Genomic DNA, 18794 nt, shown 5'->3' with positions numbered 1-18794 from the left:
GAGGATTTAGAGAAGGAACTTCAGTGCGGTCTTCCTCTGTGAAACAGCTTTGGAAAAAGATGTTTAGTATTTCAGCTTTACGCGTGTCGTCCTCTGTTTCAATGCCATCATCATCTCGGAGTGTCTGGATATGCTGTTTCGAGCCACTTACTGATTTAACGTAGGACCAGAACTTCCTAGGATTTTCTGTCAAGTCAGTACATAGAATTTTACTTTCGAATTCACTGAATTCTTCACGCATAGCCCTCCTTACGCTAACTTTGACATCGTTTAGCTTCTGTTTGTCTGAGAGGTTTTGGCTGCGTTTAAACTTGCAGTGAAGCTTTCTTTGCTTTAGCAGTAGTTTCCTAACTTTGTTGTTGAACCACAGTGGGTTTTTCCCGTCCCTCACAGTTTTACTCGGCACGTACCTGTCTAAAATGCATTTTACGATTGCCTTGAACTTTTTCCATAAACACTCAACATTGTCAGTGTCGGAACAGAAATTTTCGTTTTGATCTGTTAGGTAGTCTGAAATCTGCCTTCTATTACTCTTGCTAAACAGATAAACTTTCCTCCCTTTTTTTTATATTCCTATTTACTTCCTTATTCAGGGATGCTGCAACGGTCTTATGATCACTGATTCCCTGTTCTGCGCTTACAGAGTCGAAAAGTTCGGGTCTGTTTGTTATCAGTAGGTCCAAGATGTTATCTCCACGAGTCGGTTCTCTGTTTAATTGCTCGAGGTAATTTTCGGATAGTGCACTCAGTATAATGTCACTCGATGCTCTGTCCCTACTACCTGTCCTAAACATCTGAGTGTCCCAGTCTATATTTGGTAAATTGAAATCTCCACCTAAGACTATAACATGCTGAGAAAATTTATGTGAAATGTATTCCAGATTTTCTCTCAGTTGTTCTGCCACTAATGCTGCTGAGTCGGGAGGTTGGTAAAAGGAGCCAATTATTAACCTAGCTCGGTTGTTGAGTGTAACCTCCACCCATAATAATTCACAGGAACTATCCACTTCTATTTCACTACAGGATAAACTACTACTAACAGTGACAAACACGCCACCACCAGTTGCATGCAATCTATCCTTTCTAAACACCGTCTGTACCTTTGTAAAAATTTCGGCAGAATTTATTTCTGGCTTCAGCCAGCTTTCTGTACCTATAACGATTTCAGCATCGGTGCTTTCTATCAGCGCTTGAAGTAATGGGGGCGGGTAAACATCCCCTTGAGATGGACAGCTATTGCCCAGTTGGTCTCACTACAGTTCTCCGCAAGTTGCTCGAATGGATGATTAGCCAGCAGCTGTGTTGGTATCTTGATCCTTGAGGTCTTTTGGCTCTATCCCAGGGAGGTTTTTGCCGAGGCCATTCTACAATTTCGTTTGACTGGAGTCTACTGTCTGGTCAACTTTTGCCTGGCATATCAACACCTTACCACTGTCTTCTTTGCCTTGCAAACGGCTTTGTGTTGTCATCACATCCTCATTACTCTACATGAGTGCAGTCTGTGAAGCCCACTCCACATTTTCATCCAGAACTTCTTGTCACATCATATTTCCCAGTCAAGCTTGTGCTTCACACAGCACCCCCTTATACAAGAGAATGGGGTCACTTTCCCTGTATACTGACAATTTTTGCACTTAGTATTGTTCCTCCAATGTAGGTATTGCTGTACACTGACTGCAGGGTGCAACACAAAAGATGCAGTCCTGGGCTCTCAAACATAGCTTCTGTTTTCAGCGACCAAGACAAGTGTCATGCACCTCTGTCATTGTTGTGCTGTTTATCTCCATCCAGGACTTTATCTTGATGACCAAATGTTCAGTGTGGGGGAGTCTTATCATTTTTTGGGATTGGTCTTCAATGCCCAGTTGACAAGGCTTCCCCATCGTTGCTAACTTAAGCGAATGTGTTGGTCCCACCTTACTACTCTTTGCTGTCTCAGTAACACCAGGTGTGGTGCAGACTGCTCTAGACTTTTGCAGCTCTATTAAGCTCTGATACTGTCGCATCTTGATTAGGGGAGACTGGCATATAGCTCTGCATCTCCTTCAGCATTGCAGATGCTGGACCCAATACACCATTGTGGGGTCTGACTTGCGACAAGTGCATTTCTGACCAGCCCTGTGAACAGCTTACTCTTTAAGGCTGGAGTCTCTCCAATGCAGATCAGGTGCCAACAACTGCTGCTGAACTATACAATACAGATTCTCTGCTTCCCTCAGCATCCAAACTACCTTGTCCTTTTACCTGACAGGGAGATCCACCTCCCACAACATAGGCCCAGGACTGGAGTCACAGTCGTAATTCGTGTACAGTGTCTCTACCCTGAATTCCAACTTCCCCACTCACCTCTTATCAGGGAGCAATTGTGTACACCATCACATGGTGTGCACCCCATCTTTGGATCTGTCACGACCTACTCTCTGGACTGAAAAGACTCTGTTGATCCCACAGTTTTTACTCTTTCTGGCCATCCTTGTTGCATTTCCGGGTTCTGAAGTGGTATACACTGATGGCTCTGCTGTCAAGGGATGAGTAAGTTTTGCCTACACACATGCAAGGCACACTGAACTAGGCCCGCTGCTGAATGGATACAGTGTATTCATTGTAGAACTGTTGGCCATCACTCGAATCCTCAGTCACATTCATTTTGGCACCAACGAGATGTTCTAAATTGGCATTAACTCCTTGAGTAGGCTTGAGGCTATCAACCAATGCTATCCTTGGCAGCCACTGGTAGTGACTATGCAGGATCTCCTTCCTGACCTCTATGAAGCTGGATGGTGGGTCATCTTTGTCTGGACCCTAGGTCATGTTGGGATCCGAGGGAAAGAACATCTTGACCAGATGGCTAGGCTGGCTACCATGAAGCCAACTTTGGAAATGGGGGTACTGGAACCAGATGTTCGGCTGACAATGGCATACATTGTTGGAGGCTTGGAACACAGATTTGTGTGCCCTGGTTTCTCTGAACAAACTGTGAGCTATAAAGGGGACCATGACCATGTGGTACTCTTCCCTTTGTTCTTCTGGCAGAAAGTCTGCCATTTTCTGTTAGCTTCACATTAGCCACACTGACCCATGGCCACATACACTCCTGGAAATGGAAAAAAGAACACATTGACACCGGTGTGTCAGACCCACCATACTTGCTCCGGACACTGCGAGAGGGCTGTACAAGCAATGATCACACGCACGGCACAGCAGACACACCAGGAACCGCGGTGTTGGCCCTCGAATGGCGCTAGCTGCGCAGCATTTGTGCACCGCCGCCGTCAGTGTCAGCCAGTTTGCCGTGGCATACGGAGCTCCATCGCAGTCTTTAACACTGGTAGCATGCCGCGACAGCGTGGACGTGAACCGTATGTGCAGTTGACGGACTTTGAGCGAGGGCGTATAGTGGGCATGCGGGAGGCCGGGTGGACGTACCGCCGAATTGCTCAACACGTTGGGCGTGAGGTCTCCACAGTACATCGATGTTGTCGCCAGTGGTCGGCGGAAGGTGCACGTGCCCATCGACCTGGGACCGGACCGCAGCGACGCACGGATGCACGCCAAGACCGTAAGATCCTACGCAGTGCCGTAGGGGACCGCACCGCCACTTCCCAGCAAATTAGGGACACTGTTGCTCCTGGGGTATCGGCGAGGACCATTCGCAACCGTCTCCATGAAGCTGGGCTACGGTCCCGCACACCGTTAGGCCGTCTTCCGCTCACGCCCCAACATCGTGCAGCCCGCCTCCAGTGGTGTCGCGACAGGCGTGAATGGAGGGACGAATGGAGACGTGTCGTCTTCAGCGATGAGAGTCGCTTCTGCCTTGGTGCCAATGATGGTCGTATGCGTGTTTGGCGCCGTGCAAGTGAGTGCCACAATCAGGACTGCATACGACCGAGGCACACAGGGCCAACACCTGAAATCATGGTGTGGGGAGCGATCTCCTACACTGGCCGTACACCACTGGTGATCGTCGAGGGGACACTGAATAGTGCACGGTACATCCAAACCGTCATCGAACCCATCGTTCTACCATTCCTAGACCGGCAAGGGAACTTGCTGTTCCAACAGGACAATGCACGTCCGCATGTATCCCGTGCCACCCAACGTGCTCTAGAAGGTGTAAGTCAACTACCCTGGCCAGCAAGATCTCCGGATCTGTCCCCCATTGAGTATGTTTGGGACTGGATGAAGCGTCGTCTCACGCGGTCTGCACGTCCAGCATGAACGCTGGTCCAACTGAGGAGCCAGGTGGAAATGGCATGGCAAGCCATTCCACAGGACTACATCCAGCATCTCTACGATCGTCTCCATGGGAGAATAGCAGCCTGGATTGCTGCGAAAGGTCGATATACACTGTACTAGTGCCGACATTGTGCATGCTCTGTTGCCTGTGTCTATGTGCCTGTGGTTCTGTCAGTGTGATCATGTGATGTATCTGACCCCAGGAATGTGTCAATAAAGTTTCCCCTTTCTGGGACAATGAATTCACGGTGTTCTTATTTCAATTTCCAGGAGTGTATTATGAGTTGAGGATCCTGCCACTGTCAATGTGACGTCATCTGATGGTTGCCCATGTTCTACTGGACTGACCTAATTTGGCCAACTTACAGTAAAATCTTAAACTAGCTGACACACTGCCTCTGGTGCTAGTAGACAATGCCAAAGCAACTGATATGGTTTTATATTTTACCTGTGAAGGTGGTATCTATTCCTGTTTGTGAGGTAGGACATATCAATGCCATCGGCCACTTGAGTGATTGGAAGGGGTGCCAGATCCAAGGGACCCATGGCTGCCCTTGCTTGGTGGTCTGGCCTCGATTCTCCCCTTCCCACCTTTTTAGTTCTTCTTTTACATCTATCATTGATTTATTGTCTTGTTATTATCATTCTCTTTCCTGAGATTTTATCAACTTGTCCATGCTGTTGGTTTTCTTGCAGTAATGGAAGGTGAGGAAATATAGGTCGAATGCAGAGGGTGGAGCAACTCGCCCATCTTGCTTCTACTTGCTTATATCTCTTGATTTTATTAATTGTAATTTGCAACTGAGTTCATTATGTGATGTCTCTGTGTTCTTCCTCAGTTGGGACTCTTCCCTGATGCACACAGGATGGAGCAACTGATGATCTTGTAGCTTGGCCTCTTTAACCCCTTCAATCCAATCTGCATTACATCTAATGAGGCTAACAAGCTTCCCACAAAAAATATGTCCTGTGTTGGTGGCAGATACTAACCAGCCATTAGTGGTTCTAGCAAAGAAGGCAACCATAATTGCTAATTATCTAGTAGGTAATGATTTTTGTGACCAAATTTCATCAACTTCCTAGAGTGGTCGTGGAACATGCATGATGAAACAATGAAGACACCCCTGGCCATGGAACTGGCATGACAGCCAGAGTAAATGCTGCAGGCACCGGATTGTGCAACTTCACCATGAAGAAGCAGCAATCATCACCAGCAGACAGCTCTTGCAGTGAAAATTAACAGCAGTTCACACACAGGTCAGTACCTAAAAACAAAACTCATGTATATGAAGAACAAAACTTTGGCTGCATTGCAATACTTCAAGTAAAAAGACAACTTGGTGTTGGTTCCACAAAAAGTTTGGATGCATGTGATTAGCCAAATGGGAACAGCAAGCATTAGTGGGCGGCCATGCTCGTCATGAAAATGAACACCACTTGGACAACATCAAAAAGAATTATAGTGTATAGTGCAACAATGCTACAATCACAGTGATAAGATGTTCTAATTGACTGTTTATTACAGACAGTGTAACAGATCAGATTCCCGGTAGATTCTGGTTCAGGAATTAGTGTTTCTGTGTGGCACCTGTACTCTGAACCAACATGAGCCACATTGCAGCAAGCAATATCTGCATCTACTTAAATGCTGACAAGGAAGTTCATCATCACTGATGTCAGTGGTCCATTGATAGGAGCACACTTTCGAAGATTTTTCAAAGTGATGCCAGATCCAGTTATCAGCTGTTTATCACAATAATTTTCTTCCTGTCATTGCTAAGAGTGTGCAAGCTGTTCCAGTCTGCTTGAAGATTTTTGTGGCATGTTCAATGAATCCATGAGTCTCGTTGCTCAGCAAATGTCTCCAGAGAAATTTGCAGCAGCTCAAAAAAATGAACAAGAAGGCATCGTATCTGTGTCAAATAGTGATCTCCACTCTGCATCGATGGTACATGGATGTTATGCAAAAATTAACAGTTATTAAATGCTGACATAATACCGAACAGCTAATCCAGCACCAAACATTACTGATTTCAATTATACAATTAGTGGTGCAGCTGTATTTAGTGTCATCAGTTGTGCTAAGACATTTTCACAGATTTCATTGGCCAAGGAAGCCAAAAAAAAATGGCCACCATCACACCATTTCGATTATATCATTACAATTGTATGCCGTAAGGATTAAGAAATGCCGTGCAGATACAGCGTAGATTTATGCACAGTGTTTTACGGGATCTCCTATTTGTCTTTTGCTCTCTTGATGGTAATTTGATATTTCTAAGCCCTTGCAAGAACATTTAAGCCAACTTTTTCAATGTCTTCAAGATTAATTCCTCATTAATGCAGAGAAATGTGAATTTGCTAACGCTGCAAGAAAAGGTTTCCGCTATTTAAAATGTGCTGCACCTTACTACCTGCAGGAGCCTTTGGTGATTTACTGGTATGGTGAACTTTCATTGATGTCATTTACTACCTGTTGTGATTGTGCAACAGCCTCTCAATATGTTTCTTACTGGAGAAATATTTCTAACAACAGAACAATTCAGTGGGCTACAGAAGCATCTGAAGTGTTTGAGGATTTGAAGGCAGCACTATCTAAGGCAACACTGCTAACACATTCGAATCCTGGCTCACTGAGCAGACTTTTTGTAGATGCCAGCCAGGTAGTAAAGGACACTGCCTTACAGCAAGACGGACTTGCAAATGAAGTGTGGTGTGGCTGCAGCGGTGACTGTTTATGCCCTCTAATCCTGCAAAAACAATGTCAAGCGGTCTTTAATGTCATTCATAATGTGTCATATCCTGGCATCAAACTAACTCTGAAACTGGGGGCAAGCAAAGAGGTCTGGCCAAGTGTCAAGAAAGACAGTCATCGGTATGTGGGCTCACTCCTGTGTTTTGTGCCAGAAAGACAAAGTTTTCTGGCATATGCATACAACCATTCAGGATTGTCCTCTGTCAATGGCACATTTTGCACATCTCCACCCGGATCTTGTTGGCCTCTTACCATGTACAGTCAGTCACCATTACCTACTAAGCATCGCTGACTGTTATACCATGTGGTCAGAAGCCATACCACTAGCTGACATCACAGTTGAATCCATTGCCAAGGCACTTGTGAATGTCTTGTTTCTTCATCATGTGATTCCTCCAACCATTAATTATGGACCAAGGTGAGCTACTTAACCTTTGTGGCAGTCACCCAGATAGTAGCAGTATAATGGAGTGCATGTATTGTTCACTTGAATCTATTCTCATGTGCTACAAAGAATCTTGGATTGATACACTGCTATGGGCTCTGCTCTGTCCCAGAGGGCTGTAAAAGAACATTTGTCCTCTGCTCCAGTGCAACTAGTGCTTGGTGAACAGTTGTGAGTACCAGGTGATTTTATCGCATTATCTTTACCAACAGCCCAGCTGTTTGATGACCACATTGGTTTTCTCCAAAAACTAGAGCGGCACATCCGAGAACTATGCCCACAAAACCGACAATGACAACACCCTCAGTTCATTTTCAGAGAGTTGAACAAGTTTGTTTGCATGATGATGATGTACACTCACCTCTCACTTCTCCATATTCTGGCCACTAGTAAGTGACATCGAAAACACTTTCATTGTCCAAAAGGGTGGAATGAATGATACTGTTTCAACTGAGCAACTTAGGCCCACTTTCATTGACAATTCAACAAATGAATGATTATGCAGGACACCAGTGCTGGCACCTGCACATCAACCACAAGGGGGCTATCCAAATAGCATGTGTAGTGAACCAGTTGTTAAAGTCATTTGTGTTGTGGTGTGCAGCAAGTTCAGCAACTGGATGGTCAACTTTGTGGTTGGTCACTAACCCCTCATTGCCTCATGAGCCCTTCCCTACCCACACCCACAATCATCAGACATGCAACTGCTGCTCTCAATAAGCAGTGTCTTGTCACAGCTGTGGTAGCATTCTTTTGGATATTTGTGAGGTTGTACGTCTGAATGTGTGTACTTGCTACTAGACGAAGGGCCAGAGATCTTGAAAACTAGTGAAGACTGTTTTTTTGTTAATGCGTCTATGTGTTATATGTCAGTCTGCTGCAGGTGAGTGGTTGCCTTTCCCTTATTTTATGTATTGACCCATCCAGGAATTTCCATTATTGCTTAATCAATGTCTTGTTTCTCAAGCACTATTAGTACAGATTTTATTTAAACTGAGTAAAAAGTTTACTAATCCCAGACAGTATGGTAATTCACACTCACTAATCCATTCTGCGATTTCATTCACAACTTGTAAATGATCCACTGTGCAAGGCCACTTAGATCCTTTCCATGATTAAAATCTCACAGTTTTTCCTATGCAGTTGGCCATAAATTTAGGTAGTATACTTTCTTTATAAAACTAGTTGCATGAAAGTCAGATTCATCGCTGAGATTCCTTGGAAGAATCCCAAGGAAATGTAATTCATCTATGAAAGAAGTGGTATGGTAAACACTTGATTGATAGATTTTTGAGTATTGTTTATCAGTCTGGGACCATTACCTGGTAGGGTTAATAGTGGAGGCAGAGATGTTCCAAAGAAGAGTGGTGTCTTTCGTCATGTATTTGTTCAGTAAACTAGAGAGTGTTACAGAGATCCACATCAAATTCCAGTGGCAGACCCTCAGGAGTTTGACCATAATGGAAATAATAAGGGAAATTAGAGCCTATATAAAGACTTACTGACAGCTGTTCTCCCTTAACACTTTTTGCAAATGGAACAGGAAAGAGAAGGGGGAGGGGGGGAAGGAATCATAGTGGCAACCATAATACCCTCATTTCTTGTACAGATTAACAATTATACCATTGTTCCAGTTTCTGGACATTATCTTATTTTGTAAACAATTTTTCAATTTCAATTTGAATTACTTTGCTACCATTTTACACTTTTCTATTGAAATACCATAAGCTGCAGGTGCTGGGAGAGCTTTACAATGAAATGGAGAAAAGAGGTTTTTTTTGGTTCCATTCCCTCCACCTGACACATGACACTTTGATTACCTTCAAGTGTTATTGTGGATTATAAAGAAAGTGCACTCATTGTTTTTGGTTATAGTTCTTCTCTTCACATTGTTTATCCAAGTGTGATGTTTACTGGCCACCGTGTCTCCTTTGCCTTGTGGTGTCATACAGATGTGGTATGGTAGGACACGTGTTCAGTTAAGAACCAAGTCTACATTCAAACACAGTTTAAAGTTATACAATATTGTTATGCAGAAATGATCTTGATAAAACTTGGTGGTTGTTAAGATGAGGGTTTAACTTCATAACAAGCTGCAAAGAGTCCAACTGACAAACTCCAACACTGGAATAACATTAAACTTGCAGTGGAGGAACTCAAAATATGGAGTCCCACAATATGCAATATTAGTCATGCTCTTTTTCTTGACCTATAAAAATGACATTCCCACAACTATAAAGGACTGTATTATTATGTTGTTTGCTGATGATACTAATGAAGGGCCCAGACTCAGCCATACTAAACACAGCCCTGATGATACCTGAACAGGTACACAGGGGGCTCAAAGGAAACTGTTCAATCTCAAACTAACGAAGACTCATAACATAGAATATCAGATACATTGAAAGCAGATGTTGGTAACAGGAAAAGACATTAATACTTGTCATATATTTAATGAAACTCTGTTGTTGTTGTTGTTGTTGTTGTGGTCTTCAGTCCTGAGACTGGTTTGATGCAGCTCTCCATGCTACTCTATCCTGTGCAAGCTTCTTCATCCCCCAGTACCTACTGCAACCTACATCCTTCTGAATCTGCTTAGTGTATTCATCTCTTGATCTCCCTCTATGATTTTTACCCTCCACACTGACCTCCAATACTAAATTGGTGATCACTTAATGCCTCAGAACATGTCCTACCAACTGATCCCTTCTGCTAGTCAACTTGTGCCACAAATTTCTCTTCTCCCCAATTCTATTCAATACCTCTTCATTAGTTATGTGGTCTACCCATCTAATCTTCAGCATTCTTCTGTAGCACCACATTTTGAAAGCTTCTATTCTCTTCTTGTCTAAACTATTTATTGTCCATGTTTCATTTCCATACATGGCTACACTCCACACAAATACTTTCAGAAACGACTTTCTGACTTTAAATCTATACTCGATGTTAACAAATTTCTCTTCTTCAGAAACGCTTTCCTTGCCATTGCCAGTCTACATTTTATATCCTCTCTACTTCGACCATCATCAGTTATTTTGCTCCCCAAATAGCAAAACTCATTTACTACTTTAAGTGTCTCATTTCCCAATCCAATTCCCTCAGCATCACCTGATTTAATTCGACTACGTTCCATTATCCTCGTTTTGCTTCTGTTGATGTTCATCTTATATCCTCCTTTCAAGACACTGGTCATTCCATTCAACTGCTCTACCCAGTCCTTCGATGGCTCTGACAGAATTACAATGTCATCGGCAACCTCAAAGTTTTTGTTTTTTCTCCATGGATTTTAATTCCTACTCCGAATTTTTCTTTTGTTTTCTTAACTGCTTGCTCAATACACAGATTGAATAACATCGGGGATAGGCTACAACCCTTTCTCACTCCCTTCCCAACCACCGCTTCCCATTCATGCCCATCGACTCTTATAACTGCCATCTGGTTTCTGTACAAAATGTAAATAGGCTTTTGCTCTCTGTGTTTGACCCCTGCCACCTTCAGAATTTGAAAGGGAGTATTCCAGTCAACATTGTCAAAAGCTTTCTCTAAGTCTACAAATGCTAGAAATGTAGGTCTGCCTTTCCTTAATCTATCTTCTAAGATAAGTTGTACGGTCAGTATTGCCTCACGTGTTCCAACATTTTTACGGAATCCAAACTGATCTCCGCTGAGGTTGGCTTCTACCAGTTTTTCCATTCATCTGTAAAGAAATCGAGTTAGTATTTTGCAGCTGTGACTTATTAAACTGATAGTTTAGTAATTTTCACATCTGTCAACACTTGCTTTCTCTGGAATTGGAATTATTATATTCTTCTTGAAGTCTGAGGGTATTTCGCCTGTCTCATACCTCTTGCTCACCAGATGTGTAATGGTAACAGAAATACTGTTGATAGTGCTGCTAAAGCGGAGTTACTAAACACAGCCTTTTGAAATTCCTTCACCAAGGAAAACCAAGTAAATATTCCAGAATTCGACTGATGAACAGCTGGCACCATGAGTAACTTAGAAGCAGATATCCTTAAAGTAGTGATGCAATTTAAATCACTTATTAAAAGCAAATCTTCCAGTCCAGATTATATACCAAACTATGTTCCTTTCAGAGTATGCTGATGCAATAGCTCCATACTTAACAATCATATATGACCATTTGCTCAATGAAAGATCTGTACCCAAAGAGTAGAAAGTAGCACAGGTCACACAAATATTCAAGGAAGACGATAGGAGTAATCCACCAAATTACAAGCCCATACCATTCATGTCTATATGCAGCAGAATTTTGAACATATAATGTGCTCAAACATTATTAATTACATTTTAATGGTCTATTGACATACAGTCAACACGGATCTAAAAAACGTCGTTCTTGTGAAACAGAACTAGTTCCTTACTCATACGAAGTGTAGAGTGCTATTGACAAAGGATTTCAAATTGATTCCATATTTTTAGACTCTCAGAAAGCTTTTGACACTGTAACTCACAAGCGGCTTGTAATCAAATTATGTGTATATGGAACACTCTCTCAGTTATGTGACTGGATTTGTGATTTCCTGTCAGAGAGGTCACAGTTTGTAGTAATTTAGGGAAAGTAATCGAGTAAAACAGGAGTGATTTCTGGTGTTACCCAAGGTAGTGTTATAGGTCATCTGTTGTCCTTATCTACATAAATGATTGAGGAGACAATCTGAGCAGCCTTGTTAGGTTGTTTGGAGATGATGCTATCATTTATCATCTAGTCAAGTCATCAGAAGATCAAAACCAATGCAAAATGATTTAGATAAGATATATGAATGATGCAAAAATTGGAAATTGATCATAAGTAATGAAAAGTGTGAGTGCCACATGGAATCCGTCAAACTTTGGTTACACAATAAATTGATCAAATCTAAAGGTGTAAATTCAACTAAACACCTAGGAATTACACCATTGAACAACTTAAATTCGAAAGAACACATAGAAAATGTTGTGGGGAAGGCAAACCAAAAACTGCATTTTACTGGCAGAACACTTAGAAGATGCAACACATCTGCCAAAGAGACTGCCTACACTATGCTTGTCCATCTTCTTTTGGAGTTCTGGTGCATAGTGTGTGATCCTTATCACTTAGGATTAACTGAGTTCATCAAAAAAGTTCAAAGGGTAGCATGTTTTGTAATATCGCGAAATAGGGGAGAGAGTGTCATGGACATGATACAGAATTTGGTGTGGATATCATTATCAAAGGCGTTTCTCGTAGCGGTGGGATCTTCTCATGACATTTCAATCACCAACTTTCTGCACTGAATGCAAAAATGTTTTTTTTTTGACACCGACCTCCATAGGGAGAAACAATCGTCATCATAAAATAAGGGAAATCAGAGCTCGCATTGAAAGATACAGGTGTTCATTTTTTCCCACACACTTTTCAAGAGTGGAATAACAGAGAATTATTATGAAGGTGGTTTGATGAACCCTCTGCCAGGAACTGAAGTACGATTTGCAGAGTAGCCATCCACATGTAGATAGTATGTCTCCCACCTCATTGTCATTAACTCCATCTTCCCTTTCTATAGCACTGTCATCAAGTTTGCTTCCATTGTATAGTTCTTCCATATATTTATTCCACCTTTTAGACTTCCCATTTTTTGATTAGTACTAGTATGAAAGTCCATAACAAAGTCATTCTTGCAATAATTTAAAAAGTGCAATTGCAAAAGGTGCACTCAATGAATACATGTAATAAGGCTTAATAGGATCCTCTCTCTCTCTCTCTCTCTCTCTCTCTCTCTCTCGGAAAAACACACTATCAAGACACAGATCCAGAATTTGTAAAATTTGAATACACACACACCTTCAGATCATCAAACTTAATTTGCAGTTCCTCAACATTCATCTTAAGAGGAGCTTGCTTTTCTAAAAGAACTTCCTTTTCTTTTATCAGAAGTTCCTGTTTGCTGAGAGCATCCTCTCTAAGTTTGTCTAAATTAGAAAGAGAAGCCATTTCATTTGTCATTGTTGTCATTTTTTCTCGCAGAGTTTCCATTTCAGTTTTAATCTTTCCTTCCAACGCTTCAACCTACAACATAAATTAATACACATTACTAACTTATTGAAATTGTTAATTATAGAACAAAGAAAAGCATAATTAGACCATACTGGAAAGTTGTACATCAGATCAGCAAATGGTTACTGCTTGTATAAGAAGCAGAGTCATGACACTTATCTCCTACAAAAACAAATTACATCTATTTCTCTATCAATGATTTGTGTGTTCATTTCAGTATTGTTTTATGTTATCACTTCTCATGAGAGATTTCAGTTTTAAAACAACTTTCTGAGATAAATGGAGGTTTATTAATGAAAACAGGCACTAAAAAATGCTATACAATTCCCATAGCAAGATATTTTGGTTAAAAAAGTCTTTCATAAGAGTCTGTTGTTATGAGGTTAAACATTTCCCAAAATATGGGTTTACCAACTTTAGCAGTATGTTGTGCATATGTTGAGAAAATGTTGTAGTCTGTTGGTAAGATATTTGGCAAGTGTAGTGAATGTGGAACAGTCCTGTAGTGCAATATGTACAACACAAAATACTGAAATTTCAAGAAGTACTGTAACAATTTCACAAAGTCCTGTAACTTTGATTCTAGAGAGCAATCTAGGTCAGTAAACAAGTAATTTTTCTTTTATAGAATACATTCAGAAATATTTAGTTTTCAATTATGAAGATCAGCTTTTTAATTATGAATATTAGCATATCATACAGGAGTTAGTGAATGAAGTCAATCTACTAGTAGTTATTAAGAGCAGGTGGACACCACGGCTGGAGCTGTTACTCAGATGAGGAGGAAGAATCAGCAAAATTTTTACTGAGGAAGACCAGGTGGAAGATTGCCACTATGAGGCTCAAACTTTGGTGGCACGACAGAGAGAGAGGAATGACATCATTGGCTGGCAGCATGCACAGGACAGACAATTATCATCCTAACAGATGATTGGATACTGTCACTCACACTTATAAACTTAACAGCTTAGCATTTGCACTGCATATTTTGGCAGGTGCCACATACTTAGACACCAGGGAGAATATCTCTCTCACTGCTACTTTGAGTCAGTTATTCATTATGGCATAATCTTCTAGGGAAACTCAACAAATGTCATGAAATGCTTAATATTACAAATGAAAATAATTAGGAATATGTGTGTTGCCAAACAATGTGTATACTGTCAACCACTATTAATAGATTTAAAACTACTATCTATTTCCTTCCTTTACATACCGGGTGATCAAAAAGTCACTACAAATTTGAAACCTTAATAAACCACAGAATAATGTAGATAGAGAGGTAAAAATTGACACACATGCTTGGAATGACATGGGGTTTTATTAGAACCAACCCATATTGCTAGACGTGTGAAAGATCTCTTGCGCGTGTCGTTTGATGATGATTGTGTGCTCAGCCGCCACTTTCGTCATGCTTGGCCTCCCAGGTCCCCAGATCTCAGTCCGCATGATTATTGGGGTTACCTGAAGTCGTAAGTGTATCGTGATCGATCGACATCTCTAGCAATGCTGAAAGACGACATCTGACGCCAATGCCTCACCATAACTCTGGACATACTTTACAGTGCTGTTCACAACATTATTCCTTGACTACAGCTATTTTTGAGGAATGATGGTGGACATATTGAGCATTTCCTGTAAAGAACATCATCTTTGCTTTGTCTTACTTTGTTATGCTAATTATTGCTATTCTGATCAGATGAAGTGCCACCTGTCGGACATTTTTTGAACTTTTGTATGTTTTTGGCTCTAATAAAACCCCATGTCATTCCAAGCATGTGTGTCAATTTGCACCTCTCTATCTACATTATTCCGTGATTTATTCAGTTTTCAAATTTATACTGACTTTTTGATCACCCGGTATGTAAAGGAAGGAAATAGATAGTAGTTTTAAATCTATTAATAGTGGTTTTTATTCTTATATAAAAATCAGCATGTAATAAACTTTTTCTGTTGTTATCAAAAGTAGTTTTCACATTTACAATTAATAATTTGTACTTTGATTTAATTACTCTTGTTTCCTAATAATGTGTCACTCTAGCCAATTTTCAGAAACTGTAGGTTAAATTTATTGCTTTCACTACTTTTGTATGATGGACAACAGTAATGTAGGAGACATATAACCTATGAGAAAGAAGAACCATTGGGATTGTAGAAAAGACTAGGTGTATATGTTAAGAAATAGACTAAACATATATGTTACGAAACAAGATCAGCTGTTAGAAACTGCATTAATAATTAGTTTTGGAAAAATACTATAAACTAAAGTAATTACTCAAGCTAACTTCAACATGGCATTGTTAACAGGAATGACACTATTTTGAAAAAAGCTGCTACTTCCTCAGTTGTATTAAGGGGGGTACGTTGATGAAATTGACCAAAAATGTCAATTTTCAATTTATTTTTTATTTGTTAGTACAACTCATGGACAATAAGTTCCCAAAGTACCAATGTTGAAATCGCATCCGAAGTGCCTGAAAATTAATTAAAAGTGTGATGTGGCCTCCCTGGCGCACCCACGTTTTGAAGCAGCACTTCAATACCAGCTCAGTGAACAACGATTCTGTGTATTACTTTCAACCAAACATGTGCGGGATACATCTAGAAGGCCGTGATACATACTCTTTGGTTTTATAGATCATCTTTGACTCTGTTCTGTATATTATAAACAATAACAAACTAGCTGCATCATTTATGATGAAGCAATTCTTTTTTTGCCTAGTGATATTGATAGACATTTATATAAGTGTTCGATTCTTTCTTCATTCAGTTATGCCACGATCACAAAGAGTGTATAAAAAACTGGATAAACTGCATTTGAATAATGTAGTGAATGGGAGACGTGAGAAACAATGGCAATCCAGCAATGAGGCTATGTCCGAAGTAAGAACATCTGCTGAAAATGTGAACTCGTTTCCTAGCAGCTCCAAGCGAAAAATTGGTGAGGTAAATGGTGCATACTACAGTGATGAAACTCGGTACCTTTAATTTAGATTAACTGATGTTGAATTATTGACTGCAGCAGTGAAATTTTCTTGTATTTGTAAGATGTGTGGTAGTGATAACATTCAGATTATAGATGATGGCACGGGAGAAGGCTTGGCAGCCAATCTGCATATTGTGTGCAAAAAATGTGATGCTGATAGTTCATTCAAAACTTCTAAATGTAAAAACTGGTACTATGAAGCTAATATGAGGTTTACCTTTGGATTGAGGTGCATTGTAGTTGGGAGAGAAAGGGGGAAATTTATTGTGAGGAATAATGAATATGCCAGCACCATGTCTGAGATTTACACAAATAAACTGTGTACTGGAAAACATAATTTCTGACATGTGTGAGGACAGTATGGTAACAGCTGTAGTAGAAGCTATTGCAGACAATGATCCGTTAGACGAGAACGATTCTGGTCATGTTAGGACAGATCTTGTTGTGTCATGTGATGGTACATTCATGAAAAGAGGGCATATGTCTTTATGTGGTGTGTCAAGTGTCGTAAGTATTGAAACAGGGAAGTTACTAGATGTTCAAGTTATGAGCAAATTCTGCCATAACTATGCACTTAGTGGAGAATGTGAAGAAGCTGTAAAAGGACATAACTGCAGCAAAACATTTTCTGGTTCTAGTGGTGGAATGGAAGGAGCTGGTATGCAAATTATTTTTAAGAGATCTGTCAAGGAATGTGGAGTCAGATATGTGGAATATCTGGGGGATGGTGACTCCAATGTATTCAAGTCTGTGAATGAGAGAAAACTTTATGGAGAACTTTCAATTGAGAAACTTGAATGCATAGGTCACATCCAGAAGAGAATGGGTTCAAGATTGAGGAAACTTGTCAGTGACATGAAAGGCTAAAAGTTGGAAGATGGAAAGGGCATTGGTGGACACAACAGACTCACAAAGAAGATGATAGACTCTCTTCAAGAGTATTATGGCAAGGCTATCAGACAGAATCTTTCCAATGTAAATGACATGAAAAGTGCAGTATGGGCTACATATTCCACATGTTGTCAACAGATGAACACCCTATTCATAATCTGTGCCACATTAGCTGGTGTAAATATCTACAAGCTCAGAGGGATAACAACCCCTACACTCACAAGGAGAGGCTTCCAAATCGTTACCTTGGATCTTGTCAAGTCCACTTACAGGTTTCTGGCTGCTCCTGCACTTTTCAAAAAGTGTGTTCATGGCAAAACCCAAAACCCAAATGTGTCTCAAAATTCACTCATACGGAAAAGATGCCCTAAAAACACATTTGCATCTGTTACAGTTGTCAGAATTGCAACTTATGTTGCAGTTATTATATTTAATTATGGGAATGTCAGGAGGATGAAGGTATTAGAAAGAATGGGCTTCAAGATAGGAAATTTTACTCAAGATATCCTGAGAAAAACAGATTTACAGCGCGTCTCTGCAGCTGAAAAGTCAGTTGAAGACCTGGTAAAGGAAAGAAGACAGACAAGAAGAAACCAGAAGAGAAACCTTGAAGGGAAAGATGACCCAGAGTACAAATGCGGTGCCTTCTGAAGAAGTGACAAGGAAAAAAGTTAGGTTGAGCTTTAAATTGTGTTTCCTGAAAAGTTTGTTTTTTAAAGTTTCTGTACCTTTTCCTCAGATTCTCTGAATGCTAGAATTATGAAATTTTGTACTCATATTTCTGTAAAGCTAATAAACGTTGTCTCAAGAGCAAATTTTGAAATTCTGATTGAGAGCTGAGATATGGGGCAAAGTGCTTGGAATTTTGCATGAATGTAAAATTATACTTGTGGAATTATAATTAAAAAATTATGAAAATTCTCCTATTTGACCTATTCCAAAAACCTCATGAGAGAAGCTTACAATATATAAAGAGATGAAACAGAGAAATTTTTGTAGAACTCTCTTGAATACTTACTGAGAAAAAGGAACATATATTATTTTTTGAAAATAAAAGTTCAAATTTCATTCAAAAAAAAGTTGGATATATATAATCAAAGGATTTTATATGTAAATGTGTTACTTTCATGTAAATCGTGGTACAAAATTTCATTGCCATATCTCCAAAACTGTGGATTTGGTGCATTTTTGAAATAGTCTGTGTTTTTCATCAACATCCCCCCTTAAAGAGCTGTTGCTTATCTCATATTGCTAACTTCATGCTGACATGACAACACCGATATTGAACTTAAAATAACAGTTATTAGTGTGCCACAAGAACAGAGGCTTATTTATGAAAGCATTGATATTAATCATGCAGCCAACAGGATTCTTCAGTCATTGAACCTAAATAATCATTTAAAATGCAGGAGTGGCTAGGTGGCTTTTTTTTTTTTAATTTACA

The 18794-nt window shown here is 40.3% G+C and overlaps 2 protein-coding genes across 2 annotated transcripts in view; one reads left to right on the top strand and one right to left on the bottom strand.

Moving 5' to 3' along the window:
* Positions 1–18794, bottom strand: part of LOC124616770 (intraflagellar transport protein 74 homolog) — a 216101-nt gene that overhangs the window by 40011 nt on the left and 157296 nt on the right. The window contains exon 8 of the mRNA XM_047145158.1: positions 13261–13485. Within this exon, the coding sequence (XP_047001114.1) occupies positions 13261–13485 (225 nt within the window). The remainder of the gene's footprint in view (positions 1–13260; positions 13486–18794) is intronic.
* LOC124616773 lies at positions 5353–17831 on the top strand. Its single transcript, XM_047145162.1, has 2 exons — positions 5353–5493; positions 16244–17831. The coding sequence occupies exon 2, from the start codon at positions 16736–16738 to the stop codon at positions 17324–17326; it is 591 nt and encodes a 196-aa protein (XP_047001118.1). The 5' UTR covers positions 5353–5493; positions 16244–16735; the 3' UTR covers positions 17327–17831.

This window comes from Schistocerca americana, chromosome 5 (genome assembly GCF_021461395.2).
Source record: "Schistocerca americana isolate TAMUIC-IGC-003095 chromosome 5, iqSchAmer2.1, whole genome shotgun sequence".
Taxonomy (NCBI): domain Eukaryota; kingdom Metazoa; phylum Arthropoda; class Insecta; order Orthoptera; family Acrididae; genus Schistocerca; species Schistocerca americana.
Note: the sequence above shows the minus strand (reverse complement) of the source record. Positions and strands in the feature narration are given on the sequence as shown.